Raw genomic sequence first — 15,507 nt, forward strand, 5'->3', positions numbered from 1 at the left:
TGATTTGGGGGCTGTGAGATTGAGCCCTGCTTTGCGCTCTACACTCAGCTGGGAGTCTGCTTGAGATTCTCTCTTTCCCTCAGGCCCATCCCCTCCTCTCTAAAATAATAAATACATCTTTTTTAAAAAATGAAAGTGCTCTCAGAATCTCTAATATGACAGCATGCATTGTGAATCATGAATTGGAAGACCTGGTATATTTTATTCTTATTTAAGGGAATATTTTTTGGGAGAAACATATTCAACATCTCAAGCAACACAGTTTGGACAAAATTGCCTTATAATACTGACTTACCTACTTGTAAATATCAATTAATTGTTTTTGCCTCATTCACCTTTGATATATTCATGATACAATATCATGTACTGCAGTTATCCAAATATAAGATTTTACTTCATTTCTAAGTTGGAAGTCTTTTAGGTTCAGGGACAAAGTTTTAGTTTTTGTAATTTTTAAATTGCCCATGACATCTAGCATAATACTTGATCAGTAAGATATTTCATATGTATCTGCCAAATTACAATGAATTAGTTATCTAAGCGGTTTCATTTCTTCTGGGGAATAGAGAAGAAAGAGAAGGAAAGTGAATGTGAGAAATAGAAAAGAAATCACCGAAAGGAAGGCATTCTGATTTTTCTCTCATGAAACTTCAAGTCGCAACAGCATGACAAAGAAGTTTAAGAAAGAGAAATATGCAAAATAGCTATTATAAAATAATGAAGTTTTCTGTGTAAGATGCACAATTGCTTAACGTGAAAAGAGCTCAGGCTTTGTGTCTGGCCAGTTTTATATTTCCTTTTACCAAACTGTGGTACAAAAGCCCTACCCTATAATGTGCTTCTAATGTAATTAGAAGTCAGAGTATGAATGTGGTAATAATATAGATTGCAGTCCAATTGAACTGTCAGCATGGGTCATTCTGATGCAATGTTAGCTGAAACCAGGCTTAACCTTTTGTCACTATGGAGAGGGACATAGATGAGCCTGGCTTTCAGATGAAATGAGTCCTCAGAAATATAAAGTTAAATGATGATAAATATAGGTCCCGGGAAAGGGATATATTTAACTGCCCTCTTAGATACTGCTGCAATGAAGCTGATCCAAATTCAAAAATGCAAGGATAGGAGAGTGAAAGTAAAGTTCTGAGGAAAGAGAAGACTATGGGAAAAATCAGGAAGAGAGGTGAATGGAGCCAGGGAGGGAACACCTGCAAAGCCTGAAACCTAATGTGAAGGGGATGTCTCGGGGGAGTCCCACAAACACATACTTCTAACTCAATGATTTCATGAAGTAGAGTGAAAGAAGGAGGTTATTACAACAATGATTTTTTTAAAGATTTTATTTTTTTAAATTTATTCATGAGAGACACACAGAGAGAGACAGAGACAATAGGCAGAAGGAGAAGCAGGCCTGCTGCAGAGAACCCAATGCAGGATTCGATCCCAGGACTCCGGGATCACAACCTGAGCCAAAAGCAGACACTCAACCACTGAGCCACCCAGGTGCCCCACAACAATGATTTTTAACACAAGGAGAAAAATCCCAGTAATGACATTTTTCCAAACCAAATAATTCATCTCCTCTGTGGTTGGAAAGACATAAAACTCTAAATTGTATCCCATAAATAAAAGGATTAAGGTACAATGCTGTCAAAGTAGAGTTCATAGTCTGCTAGGAGAGGCAGATATGTGATACAAAAAGTAGTGCTACCAATGATGAGAGCAATAAGTGAAGGGTGAGCAAAAGGTATGGAAACATGGGAAGGGAAAGAACTGTTCATGGGAAGCAGGGGTGGAAAGATCATGGAAAGTGCCAGAACAACTGACATTGGAGGTTAAGTCTATGAAGTATACCTAGCACCTAGGGCCTGGGGTAGAGAAGGGCACTCTGGGCAGGGGGGCTCATGCAGACACAGATGATGTGTTCAGGGAAGGCCAGGGGAGGCTAGGGCACCAGGGAGGCAGGGGGCAGTGGGAATGACTGGTGCCAGGTGACAAATGCCACATAGTCCCCTGGAGAGCTTGGATCTTATTCAGCAGGCAAAGATAGGAGATTTCTCTTATCCAGGGAAATGCTATGGTCTGAACTTTACCTTGGAAGGATAACTCAGGTGAGTTATGGATGGAGGAAGGGGGGAAAATGGAGAACGGGTAGCTATTGATAGAGAAGATTCACCTCATTCACAACACCACTGTCAGAAACTATAGCCTGATTGACAAGGATATGGCTGCAAGGTGCAGTCAGGCTTCTTTTCAGACTTCAAAACAATGAATCGGGCCTAATATTTAAGGCTTCTAGGGAAATAACCATAAAATGTGCAGTAAAAAGAAAGATAAATAATATTCCTAAAATTTAATTAATTTCTCTCTTTCATTTTGGCTGGTTTAATGTTATTCTACACTCTTGATAGCAACAATCTAGACATTGTTCCATTAGTATATTTCACTTTTATATCAAGCCTCACAATTTACTGGTTTTATTTAGGGTAATGCACTTGTATTTGGCATATTTATATCATTCTCATTTATTATTAAAAGCAACGTTATGTTTAGGTATTGAGGATCAATAAGACCTCCATAATGTTTATACCATCATATCTTTTATGGCAAGCTCAGAGTGTTTCAGGTTTTTTTTTATAGGTGGTTTTTTTAAAAGGCAATTTTACAGCCTTTACTCTGTCTTGGGTAAAAAAAATGGTTTACAAAAATTTTTTCACTATGTTTTCAAAAGTCTTAATGGGACCACACAGGAACATGGAAGAAATTTTGAATAACTATTTGGAGTTGATCTTTTTGTAATTGTGTTGCATTCTCTTAATGTATACTAATTGTCATACAGAAAACTTATTTTTTTAAAGTTTTTTAAATTTTAGTTCCACTTAATTAACATACAGTGTTATAGTAGTTTCAGATGTATAATATGGTGTGATTCAACATTTCTATACATCATTCTGTGCTCATCACAAGTTCATTCTTAATGCAAGCTTTTTTGTTTTCCTTCCTTCCCCGCTTCCTTCCTTTCGAAGGTTTTTTCTTTGTTGTGTTGATAGTTACTCTCACATCTTTGCAACTATCTTCCAATACGTGCAGTTACTGAATGACAAATCTACGACTGCAGAGAATAGGCCATCATATTCGATTTTTACTTGTTGTTACTAGGTGTATAACTGTAATTAATATAGTAAACAAGAACTCATGAGGTATAGTCATAATGTAAATTTTTGGGGGCCCAATGATCTCTTCAAAACTTATTTAGGGTGAAGTTTTTCCATTCCCCTTGGATAGAAAGATAAAGGTCTTATTCTTTGTTTTGAAAGATCTGTTAAAAAAAAGAGAGACCAATAAAATTGACCTTTAGGCAACACAAATTTGAACTGTGTGGGTCAGTCCACTGATAACATGACTTTTTTTTTTTTCTTGGTAAATACAATGTAGTATACAGATGTGTTTTCTCTTGCTTATGATTTTACTAATAACCTTTTCTTTTTTCTAGATTACTTTATTGTAAGAATACGGTATATAACATGTATAACATATACAATATATGATAATCCACTGCTTATGTTATTGGAAGGGCTTCCAGTCAACAGCAGGCTATGAGTAGTTAAGTTCTCAGGGAATCAAAAGTTATATGCAGATTTTTAACTCTTCAGAAAGTCATTGTCTCTAACCTTCACATTGTCCTAGGGTCAAATGTATTTGAATTTAGGTTGTACCACAGAAACTGCTGTATTTGTAGGTCAACAAAATTATCATACAGCAACAATTTCATGGGGTTCAACTTAAATTAAAACAAAATCAAGAAGACAAAATATCAAAGTTGATTTACAGTTAAATCTTCTCTCCTTCCCTTACTAAGTAAGGCTTACAGTGGGTGAGAAGCATGCAGTTGAGAAAGGGGAACAACTAGTTGTTTCTTTCTTTGTTTCTTTACTTATCTTCTTATCTTCCCTTGCTTGTTAACTGTAGTTTCTGACCTCCACAGGGACAGGGGGAGGGAAGATGAATAAAGGATACAGGAATTCTTACTTGACTGGTGCTATCTTGAGATGGATCCAGTGCTAACAGCCTTCTTGTGGATTCTCTGCAGATGTCCCTTTACCTGCAACCTTGTCTGGGTGAATACATTTCACTATTGCTGTCCCTGGATATCAGGGATGTCTTCTGACTTTCTGTGCAGAAGCCTCTGCTCACCTTAAGGGAAGTCCATGGACAGGACCTAGCATGATTCTGTGATAATTCATAAACATACACATTCTTTGTACTGATGACTGACCCTGGGCCTGCAGGCCAATTCGACTGTGGCTTCCTCTCATCTGATTGCCTGTCAGGAGCTGGTTAGCTGTTATCTGGCCGGTTAGGTATTTCGGGCAGGAGTCAGACTCTAGTCAACTGTGTGTCCCAACTTCAGTGGACACACCAAGCTCACTGTATGATCCCACTGAAGCCTTTCTCACTAGGCTCTTTTTACAGAGAAATCTTCATAAATCCTCTTAACTCCATTCTTAATACCTTTATGCCCTTGATGTGGTTGAGGACTCTAAGAGTTCCCCATCCAGCTCTTAGCTTCCTATCTGTAGTCTCTCTCACAATTTATGTTTATATATCCCCCTTTCAGGAATGAAGGCAGCAAGGATAAATACTTGGGAGGAAAAATTCCAGAAGGAAATTCTGCCAATCTTAGGGCAGAACTGGGTGCTCTAATTGAAAACAAGCAAAAAGAAAAAGACAAAAAAACCAAACTTATTTAAATTATGTTACAACCAGTCAGGGAAAAAAATGGTTGTTAAAATAAATTGTTTATGTTTTTGGAGAGAATTACTGTAATACCACATGAAAGACAACCATACACATTTTCTTTGAAGAGGAAGTATTTTTCCAAAATTTCTATGAATAAATTTCCTTTCTGAATCCAAAGAAGGTCAAATTTTAAAGGGAGTTTAAATGCGTTACATTTAACTTGTTTAAATGTTACATGTTACGCATGTAAACATTTAAAACCCTGTTAAATACAGTTTAGCAAAATTGATGGTTTAGTAAATATGTCCTTTCTGATCCATTTCATTTAGAGAATTACTTACAAAATAGTCATGAATACAACTTAAGCCAAAATAGAAAAAGATTAGAAAATACTAAACACTAAAGCCCAGAGTATAAAGTAATATACTTAAAAGAATATTAAAATGCCAGTTGTAGAAATAGTGTCTCATTAAGTGTCCACCTATCAGAGAAAGATTTTAAAAAGCATCAATTATGACATACACATTTATTCCACAGAGTCTTATTAAGGGCCCACTATGTCATGTCAAAGCACTGGCTGGCTACTAAAAAGGATTAAAAAGGTGATACAAAGTCTGTATCTAGAGATGCAGCAGACACACATACACATCATTATATAATAATGCATTAGTCCTGTGTTTCTGAAACTTTACCATGTTTAAGAATCGTGTAGCTTGCTTACTTAAAATGTAGGCTCTATAGCTCTACCTTGAGAAACTCTGATTCTGAAAATCTGGGGCATCGCACAAGCACCTCAGGGATTTGGAAAAAGAAATTCTGTGAGCTACTTTTGGAGAAACATCTCATTATCAGAAGCCCTATGAGGGCAGTGGCGGTGTCTGTCATATTGTCTACAATTATCCCAGCCCTAGCACAGAGCCTGGTACACTGTAAACCCTCAGGAAAAATATTTGAGTAAATGAATTAAGAAGTATGACTAGATTCCACAATGAATTATACAGGCAAAATGTGACAGAAAAATTCACCCATTTAGGGAGCTTCTCCCTACGAAGAAGATTGTCTCCGGTGAAATCAGCAGATATCACAAATGACTGTGTGCAGGGTTGCATTCTGAAATTTTCTCCTCTGTGGAATGGGGTCCTGGAACTGAGTAAATGTGACCTGACTCTTCTGCCTCAGAGCATGTTCATTTCCCTCGCATTTGCTAGTAGCATCTGCACCCTAAGGGTTGAGCCCATTCCTCTGAATAGAGTAATTGTTCCTTTTAAGAAAGACCTAGGACTCCATATATCTCACCCCGCAGGCTAGAGTTCTGCTGGTGGCTGGGAGAATAGCTCCTCTATTAGGACTTTCACTATAGAAATAGAAAATTAATTACAGTTCTAGTGGATAGAAACATCAAAATTGCAGCAGAACAAGTTGAGCACATGCCCCATGTTTTAGCTACAGTTAAGTCGAATAGTTGTTTTTTTAGAAATTTCTCCCCATGAGTACCTATTTCTAAACACATCGCCTTTATTGCCATTAAATGAAGTGAAACCTCATTAAGAAAAAGAAATTCTTAAATATGAGAAAAAAATGGATTTTAAGTGCTATTTTGTGGTCACTCACAAATTTACTCTGTATAATATGAGAAAGGAGATTGTAATGTTAGGTGTTCTTTGGGTTGTGAGATTAGTTTCCACAGATTCTGAAACCCTTCTCTGATATTATCAGAGGTGGCTACAGTTACCTTATAAGTAAGAATCAATTATGATTTTACAGAGATTTGTAGGGGATATTTTCCAAGAGCATTAGAAATGGCAGCTTTCATAATATTTTCTATTTAGAAAATAACAGGATCTTCCAGTAATGTCTTTTTCATCAGGAGAAAAGCAGGGATATAGAATATAACATTCATCCTGAATATTAGCTTTATTGGTTAGTTTATTTTCAGAATATTTTTATTATTAAAAATCTATGCATTTTTATCTTTAGAACAACAGAAATCAAAATGCTTAGTGACATACCTGTGTCTGTTTGGGACCAATATCCATTCTTTCAAGAAGGTCATTTAAAAAAGCTGTAACACTTTCCCAAGGGTAAATACTGTTGGAGCCATCCAGCACTATGACTATGTCCAGCTGGGTACTGCATTCTATAATAAAAGGAGTCAATTGCGCACATTTGAATTTATCTTTTTAGACAGTACGAAGGTGTATGAAGTGTCTTCATGGCTGAAATAAGCTCGTTTTAAAAGATAAGCTGATAGTCCACATAGTGGACACATTGCTTTTATAATCAGAAAACAGTTTTAGAAAAATAAAGGTGATAAATACTGTTGCATTCCATAGCAATTGGTTTGAAATTCTTATCAAGTAAAACTCATCTCTACTTAATTTTAATCGACATTGTATGAGTTATCTTTGGAAATTTTCTCAATATGAATTTTATGTAACTATTCTCATTCTATGTGTACTTCAAATGAGATTACTCTCTTCAAAGAGACTCACTCTTTAAATAAAAACAATGTGACAGCTTTAGTGATGATGTTTAAACAAGACTCTGTTAAAGGTTATTTACACTAATATCAACTCCAAAAATAGCAGTACGGTTTGGTTATATATTGGCAAAGCAAACATTTACCTAAATTGGTAATGCTGGTAGCTGACACAATACTTCAAGCTTTTTGGTATGCTCCTGTGTATACATATGTCTCATTCATTGCTTACACTTTTCAAACATGTAAGAACATTGCATAAAATGTGTACCTCGTACAGGAGCAATGGAGTTCACGACTTGAAATGTGGGGCTGACATCAGAACAGATTCCAGTTGTGTAATGCAAATGTCCACATCTATATGCATATAAGGGGCCACATGCCTTTTAAAAAATTAAAAACCATAAGATTAAAAATTATAGAACAGATTTTATAAAGACATAATGATAGCATTCCTGGTTCATTAATCAACTCTTTGCTTTCTTACCAGAAACCCTCCATTTGGGTTGGTGACTAAAGTTGATCCAAATGTCATGTTCTCCTTTACTTCCGTGACATTGGGAATTGATGTATTAACTAAAAATAGAACAAAACTTTATAAGGGTGGAAAATGAAGTAAAATTAAGTGTCTTCTCATTAAGACATTCTATTTGCTTTGCTCATATCATAGCACATTCTTCCTATGATTCAACTAAATAGTCTTCAAAGTATTATTAAAGGATATAATGAATAAGCTAAGGCTGAAAACTTGGCTTATGTCCCAGAAACTTTGTCTGGATAACTGTCTCAAATAGTTTTGCTGAACTGTAAAAGAATGCAGAACTATTGGGGCAATGAGAGAATGTGGGATAGCCTTTCACACATTTTTTCTAACTAAAACAAAACATTTACTCTCATAATATTATAGGTATAATGTAAACTTACACACATACCTTGCATGTTATATCTATATGTTATAAGTGGCCAATGATAAAAGATGATTTCTGATAGGAGGGAAAATGAGCAGTAGAGCAGGAAAAAAAAAAAAACCTTCTCAAATATACGTTTTTGACCATTATTTTCACCATCATGGGGACATCATGAGGCTAGCAAAGAAAACTGGAGGAAGACTGAGCAGTGGTCAGGAAGTTTGGATATAAGAAATACAATGAAGGGACGCCACTTGATATTCCAGGTAGGAACACTGGGTCTTGAAGCATGCCAACCTGGCAAAATTGGCAAGAAGTTCTAGTTATTTATATTGGAAAGAGCAAAAAAAGATTGGACAGGAAAAATCCAAATCTTCTAAACTCTGCTTAGCAGAGTGATAAAATATTTGAAAGTGGCAAATCTCAGGTTCAAAGATTTATCTCACTGTTCATGCCCAGAAGTTTTTCCTACCTTAAGACCATCTATAGCTTAAAGTGGGGAATGGAAGCAGAGATTCCTGAATGGTCATGCTGCCTTCCTAGTTTGAGCAATGGTCTTGGTCCCAGATTTAGTCTGGTTTTCCTTGAAAGCACCTGGAACTGGGCTATTATCTACACTGGTCTTGAATAATCTGGATTAGATTTTTTGTACTAGGGTTGATCCAGAATGAGCATTCTTGGGACACTAGGGACTATAGCAGAAGAAACTTCACTGTTGTTGGTATAGTTAAAAATCTCCTTGCTAATGTTAAAATGCTATTAAAGTTTCCAATAATGAAAGAGTAGCTCCTATCAGAGCAAGTCTTTTGCAAATAACAACCATAACTCTAGGGAAAGGAGAAAAAAATGAAACAACCATCTGAAGACCCTAGAAAGCAACCAAAAACAGAAACTGGGGGCACGGGGAAAGTCTGTACTTGTAAGAGGAGATTAGTATTGGGTGAATTTCCTGTCTACATGTTTGTTTTCTCCCAAGGGAGGGCCTTCATCAGTGGCTAAATTTGAAATAAAACTCAAAGTCTTAACTGTTCTAAAGAAACAAAGGATAGAAATTGGTGTAATGATAGCATCTACAAAGTGAGGGGGTATATCTTGGAAAGTAGAGCCACAAAAAGAGAGTTCTAACATATACATGTATATTCTGTCCAAATATCTGAAGGACTTGAACTGTATATGTGCAGAGTAAACTTCAAACAGCTCAGCTACAACCAGAAGAAGTGAATAGAGATTTTAACTGCTTCCTACTGAAGTTTGGAAATTGAGTTCAGCCAAGTAAACTGTCTCCTAAAACAAAAAGTTAAGACTATTCAAAGACACATAAAAGATCTAGAATCTTCATGCTTGTAACTCAAAAGTATAATCCAGGATACAATCCAAAATTACTAAACACAAGATAAAACAGGAAAATGTGACTCAACCTCAAGAGAAAGGTAATAAATGGAAAGTGATGCTGAGATACTCCAGATGTTGTAATTATCAGGCAAGGATATTAAAGCAGCTATTGTAACTATGCCCATAAACATAAAGGAAAAATGTTCATAATAAACAAATAGGAAATTGAAAAACAGAGAACTGAAAAATACATTTGAAATAAACCTATAAAGTATATGTTAATTTAATGGTATTTAATACTGTATAGAAGACCAATAGGATTCTAATTATTGGATAGTTCTAGTAGGAATTTTCTAGTCATATTCTAATATTAGTGATATTTCTATCAAACAGATTCATTTCTATCAAAGTTTACCTTGTGCTATTCTCTTTAAAAGAATTCTTGTATTACAATTCCTGTGGTAAATTCTTTTTTTTTTAATTTTTATTTATTTATGATAGTCGCAGAGAGAGAGAGAGAGAGAGAGAGAGGCAGAGACATAGGCCGAGGGAGAAGCAGGCTCCATGCACCGGGAGCCTGATATGGGATTCGATCCCGGGTCTCCAGGATCGCGCCCTGGGCCAAAGGCAGGCACCAAACCGCTGCGCCACCCAGGGATCCCTCCTGTGGTAAATTCTTTAAAAAAAAATAAACAGTTAAATTTTGTGGAGGCAATGTAATGGGTGGGGTTATTTGGAAAGGTTTTTTATTTCTAAATCTATGGATATTTTATCCTGAATTCTGAAGCAAATAAAGGGCAGACAGAATCAAAATGTTATTTTATGTGAACATGGATGGTAAGAACTGAAGAATGTTTATAGATTCTTGTAATATTTTTTTGAGTTAAGATTTATTTTTAATGAGAATACTGGGTATAATTTAGGATTAGACTTTAACATTTTGATTTTACATACCTGGTAGATCCAACTTTATGCAAGGTAATGGTTTGCCTCTCCCAACTGGACACTTATAGACATCTCCAGTTTTGTTCTTGGGTTGACCAACTAAAGGGGAACCAATTAGCACCCTGGAAGTTAAATAACTCAATTAACACTTTTGAAGAAAAGGAAACATTTTATTTTAGTTATTTTATGACTAGTTCTAAGGCAATAACAGTAGACATCATCAGACAGTCCCTCTCTGTTAGTAATGGAATGTTATTCAAAATAAGCTGAGTATCTTCAAATTGCAGATTGATTTGCATTAAAGAGCCATAAAATATATAGAGGATTTCAGAATATTTTATTTATTGTATTAAACATTTCTTTATTATATTTTTTACTTGGGGGCTGAAATAATAATTATTGGTTAAGCCTGCTGTGTTAGTTTACAAAACACATGGAAGTATAAATGATTTTTTCCTATGAGGAACTGATAATTGCATAGAAAAGTTAGCAAACATAAACATTTTATTATCATAAGATTTAATCTTAGTATAGACTAGTTTGTAAGCACTTAGAAAATAGGGATATTCATGAGACCCAGGTTAAAATCACTTAATGTCTTTTTAGACAGAATTATAGAATGAGTTTAATAATAATTAATGAAAAATATAGTCATGACTTATTTTAGTCCTAGGAAGCCATTTAACAAGGTCCCCTGTGATATCTTTGGGAATAAGGTGGATGAATGTGGTTGAGTGTTAAGGCATTTGGGTGGATTCACAGCTACTGATTTACTGCTGGCTGAAAACTTATATACAAAGATGCTGATTACTGTCAACCAAAGGACTTGAATTTTGTACCATAAGACTGTACTTATTGGGATTGTCTTAGCCTATATCTTTGTTTATGACTTTTGTGAAGACGCAGAAAGCATAAAGGAATGTATCAAATTAATCAATATATTTGGGAAATCAGAAGTATCTCAACATTCTGGAACAAGAAACTTAATAAACCAGTTAAAATTTAATATGGACCTATGTAAAAAAAAAACTTCTATTTGAATACTATTACTGACATCAGGATGTGGGCAACCTGACTTAATAGGAGTTCATGTAAAAAAAGACATGGGGGATTTGCTGATAGCAAGTAAACATGAGCCAACAGTGTTTTTTAGTACATAAAATGCTAATGTGTCCTTAGGCTGCACTGCTGGAAAGAGATGCCCTGGTCAAGGAAAGTGACCCTGTGTGCTCTGCACTACAGGCCATGTCTGTAATCTCCAAATTAAGAGGGACATAGGCACAACGGAATGTATTTAGGAATTATGACTCAGATGGTTAAGCACCTGATACTTTTGTCAGACCAGAGATGCTTGAGGGAAAGTTGGGGATGTTTAGAAAAAGAAAAAAATCTGAATGACGCTGAGAGGTTCCATTGGAATGAAGGTGTTGAAGGCATATATTAAAAAATATATATATAAAATTGTATTTAAGTAAAATATTTAAAAAAGAAAGAAAATTTTAAAAATCTAAATATTTGAAAATCTGTCAAAAATCTGTCTGAAAATCTGTCTTATTGAAAAGGGATGGGATTTATTTTGTGTAAATTCTTTGGGTAAAGCTAGTATTAATGTGAAGGTTTTATAACAATTACAAGTATTGAATTGTTGAACAGACTCCCTAAAACATAGCTATGACATAATGCCCTTGTAAAGCCATTTTTGATATGCATAAATAACCATAAAAATGTTTAGACTTTTTAATACATAACTCTTATTTCTGGAAATCCATCCTAAAAAAAAAGGCCTAATTTAAGAGAAAAAGCTTAATGCATAAAAATAATGCCCATAGTGTTATATATAATATGAAAAATTAAAAGAAATATAGTCAACAGCAAGAACTAATTATTGCAGGGCCATTCTATAGAATATTGCAGTCAAAAAAAAAGAATATTGCAGTCATAAAAAACAATAGTTAATACGATTGGATGGTGGTATTAAAAATTATTTATGATCTAATTCAAACAAAAATCTCCCTCATTTAGTGAAAACCTATGACAATTCAAAGTGAACGATACCAAATTATATTGAATGTACTCATCATAATGGCAATGACAATAATAGCTGGCACTTATTAAATCTATACCTTATGCCATATACTGTCCTAAGTGCTTTTTATACTAAGTAATTTAATTCTTTCCATCAAATATAACATGAACTTTGGAGCCAGACTTCATGCATTCAAATCACGGTTTTGTCACTTACTTAGTTGTATGATTTAGGACAAGTTACTTACCCTCTGCCTTAGTTTCTTCATTTGTAAAACAGAACCAGTATATCTATGCAAAACTTAGATTAAATGAAAGTTCATCAAAAAACAAATTATATTAAGGAATTTATGGTTATTATTCTTTCCTCAACGTTTTCGAAGAATTTTGTACTGTGATTGATTAAATTGGTTCTATAGTTAAGATAGTTTACAGAAAGGTAGTGAGCCTACTATTATGGAAAGTATTTAAGTGGAGGCTGGATAGATTGATTAATGTTTAGTAAGAACATTCTACAAGCCCAGCATGTACAGCAGGCCCTGGGAATATGAAATGAATAAACCACAATTTTTTTAGGTGGCTTAAAACTTAGGGGGGAAGCAGAACTATAAAAGGACTATTATAATACCAAACAGGTCAGAACTTGGTGCAACTTCACCAAGGTCTAAGAAGCAAGAAGAAACAACTCTTTTAATAAGTTCAAGTAGCTCAGGGTAGCTGGAGTAGAAATCGAGCCTGTCAAGCTAAACAGGGTCCAGATTATGAATTTTCCTATAGTCCAATATAAGAATTTCAGATTTTTAGGGAGGGGAGAGTCGAGAACCACCAATGCTTTTAAAGAGGGATATGATATGATCAAATGCTTTATGAAACTTATTTTCTTGCAGTGTCACGAATAAATTGGGGAAAGGGGCAAATTAGACTCAGAGAGTGAAGGTAACAGTTTCTAGACCTAGATGAGAGAGGAGGATCTGAATTTAAGAAGTGGAGAGGAAGGGAGAACCAATTCTACAAATAGAATATAAGCTGTCTTAGTTTGGGTTTCCCCAAAAGCAGACCCTAGACAAGAACTTTGGTTGCAGGTAGATTTAGGGGAGGCAATTTCAAGCACGCACAAATGTGGAGGTGGGAAAAGTGATAGAGGGATGGAAGAAAGGCCAATAGAGTGCACTGATAATGGGTTACTTCGGTAGGCCTCTGGGCTCAGCCTTGCTGCTGATCATCTCAGAAACCATGTGGAACATATATGAGCATGCTTCAAGCATGGCTAAGGCCCTAAGAGTAAATACTACTGCCTGAAGAAGGTACAAAGTAAGAAGAGAGCTGAAGGAAAAAGTAACACTTAAGATTTTAATGAGCAAAGGAAGAAAACTGGTAGGAGTGTCCAAAGAAGGAGAGAGAATCAGGAAACAGTAGTATCTCAAAAGCCAAAGAGGGAAGAATATAAAAAAATGGGAGCCATGAGCAGACTTCAAGAAGTTTGGGAGGCAGGCAGGGGGATGGGGTAATTGGGTGACAGGCACTGAGGAGGGCACTTGACAGGATGAGCACTGCATACTGTATGTTTGCAAATCGAACTTCAATAAATAAATAAATAAGTAAATACTTATAGATATTATAGTTAAGATAGTTTACAGAAAGGTAGTAAAATATATATATATATATATGTATATATATAAGTTTGGCTAAGAATGAAGGAGATGGGCCATGGCATTGTGTGTGGGCCTTTTGTTTTTTTCAGGCAAACCATTAACGGTTTGAGGTAAGTTTAAATTTATTATGGAAAGCATCTGTATTGGATAAATGATGTTAAGAAAGAACTAGTAACAAGAGAAAGGTAAATATTATACAGAAGAGAGAGTAGAACCCATGAGCTGATCGACGGGATGGATCGAGAAGGACAAATTTGCCTTAGACATGAGGAAAGGCCACTGATTCCCTAGGCTGATTCCTTAATCTGGATGACCCAGTTTACAGAGGTTAGAAACTGTAGTAGATGCTTTGGAATTTTTTGCATTCTTTGTAATGTGAACTTGTCCTTCAATGTCCTTCACCAAGGCAAAATCTGTTTTTCCTCCTGTTGAAACTGGGACTTAATTGATAAATAGAAGGCAGCAGAAATGGCACTGTGACTCCTGAGGCTTGAGTAATGTGTAGAATTGTCAAATCAATACACTGTACACCTGGAGCTAATGTAACATTGTATGTCAACTATGCTTCAAAAATTAAAAAAAAAAAGCATTACAGATTCCATTTCATCCTTTTTGGAAATCTGAGATCACATGCTGTGATGTAGCCCAATCTAGCCTGATGGAAGACGACAGGCCACGTGGAGGAGAAGCAATGCTGAGCCAACTGCATGAACTGCCAGGCATGTGAGTTAAACTATCTTAGACCCTCCAGCCTCAAGTGAGGTACCAGATGAGTATTCGTGCAGTTCCCCATGTAGCAGGGGAACACCAATCCAACCCTCAAAATCTTGAGAAATAATAAAAAATACTGTTTTGACTCACTAGATTTTGAGATGATTTGCTATATATCAAGAGCTAACTGAAACAAGAAGGGAGGATAAAGTTTTCATCTAGGGCCCCTCCCTCTGCCTGCCCCTGTTCCTCCCCTCTTTCCTTTCTCAACTTCCTTCCTTCCTTCTTTGAAAATAGTATCAATAGTCATCTCATGAGATTTAGGTAGAGAGGCAGTTGAGTGGTGGGCTTGTGGAGATTTAATGAAGATTTAATCCGACAGGGCATACATAGGCCAGTGAGGCAGCCCTCAGTCCAAAATGAGGTCAGGGATGTTTTGGAGGTTGTTACTGCTGTAGATGTGAGCTAGGCCTCCAAAGATCCTTCCAATTTTAAGATTCCATCATCCAAATAGACCAATTGTAAGTGTGTAGAAGAATACTCATTAGTTTAGAAAACATGTACCACTAACTGGGGAGAATTTAGGATAATTGATGAAAAGTAAGTTCTGAATGGCATGTTAATAGTAAAGTTATTGTGAATTCTAAAACAGGAGAGAAGAGAGATAGTGGATATCCTAGGAAAAAAGTGGAAACAGAAGAGCAAGTGCTGAAAA

At 35.7% G+C, this 15,507-nt stretch overlaps 1 protein-coding gene across 1 annotated transcript in view; it reads right to left on the minus strand.

The window, feature by feature from the left end:
- Positions 1 to 15,507, minus strand: part of ITGA1 (integrin subunit alpha 1) — a 168,468-nt gene that overhangs the window by 88,916 nt on the left and 64,045 nt on the right. The window contains exons 3-6 of the mRNA XM_038535131.1: positions 10,414 to 10,526; positions 7,707 to 7,795; positions 7,491 to 7,602; positions 6,750 to 6,877 (exon numbers count right to left, since the gene is read on the minus strand). Of these exons, the coding sequence (XP_038391059.1) occupies positions 6,750 to 6,877; positions 7,491 to 7,602; positions 7,707 to 7,795; positions 10,414 to 10,526 (442 nt within the window). The remainder of the gene's footprint in view (positions 1 to 6,749; positions 6,878 to 7,490; positions 7,603 to 7,706; positions 7,796 to 10,413; positions 10,527 to 15,507) is intronic.

Source organism: Canis lupus, chromosome 4 (assembly GCF_011100685.1).
Source record: "Canis lupus familiaris isolate Mischka breed German Shepherd chromosome 4, alternate assembly UU_Cfam_GSD_1.0, whole genome shotgun sequence".
NCBI lineage: Eukaryota > Metazoa > Chordata > Mammalia > Carnivora > Canidae > Canis > Canis lupus.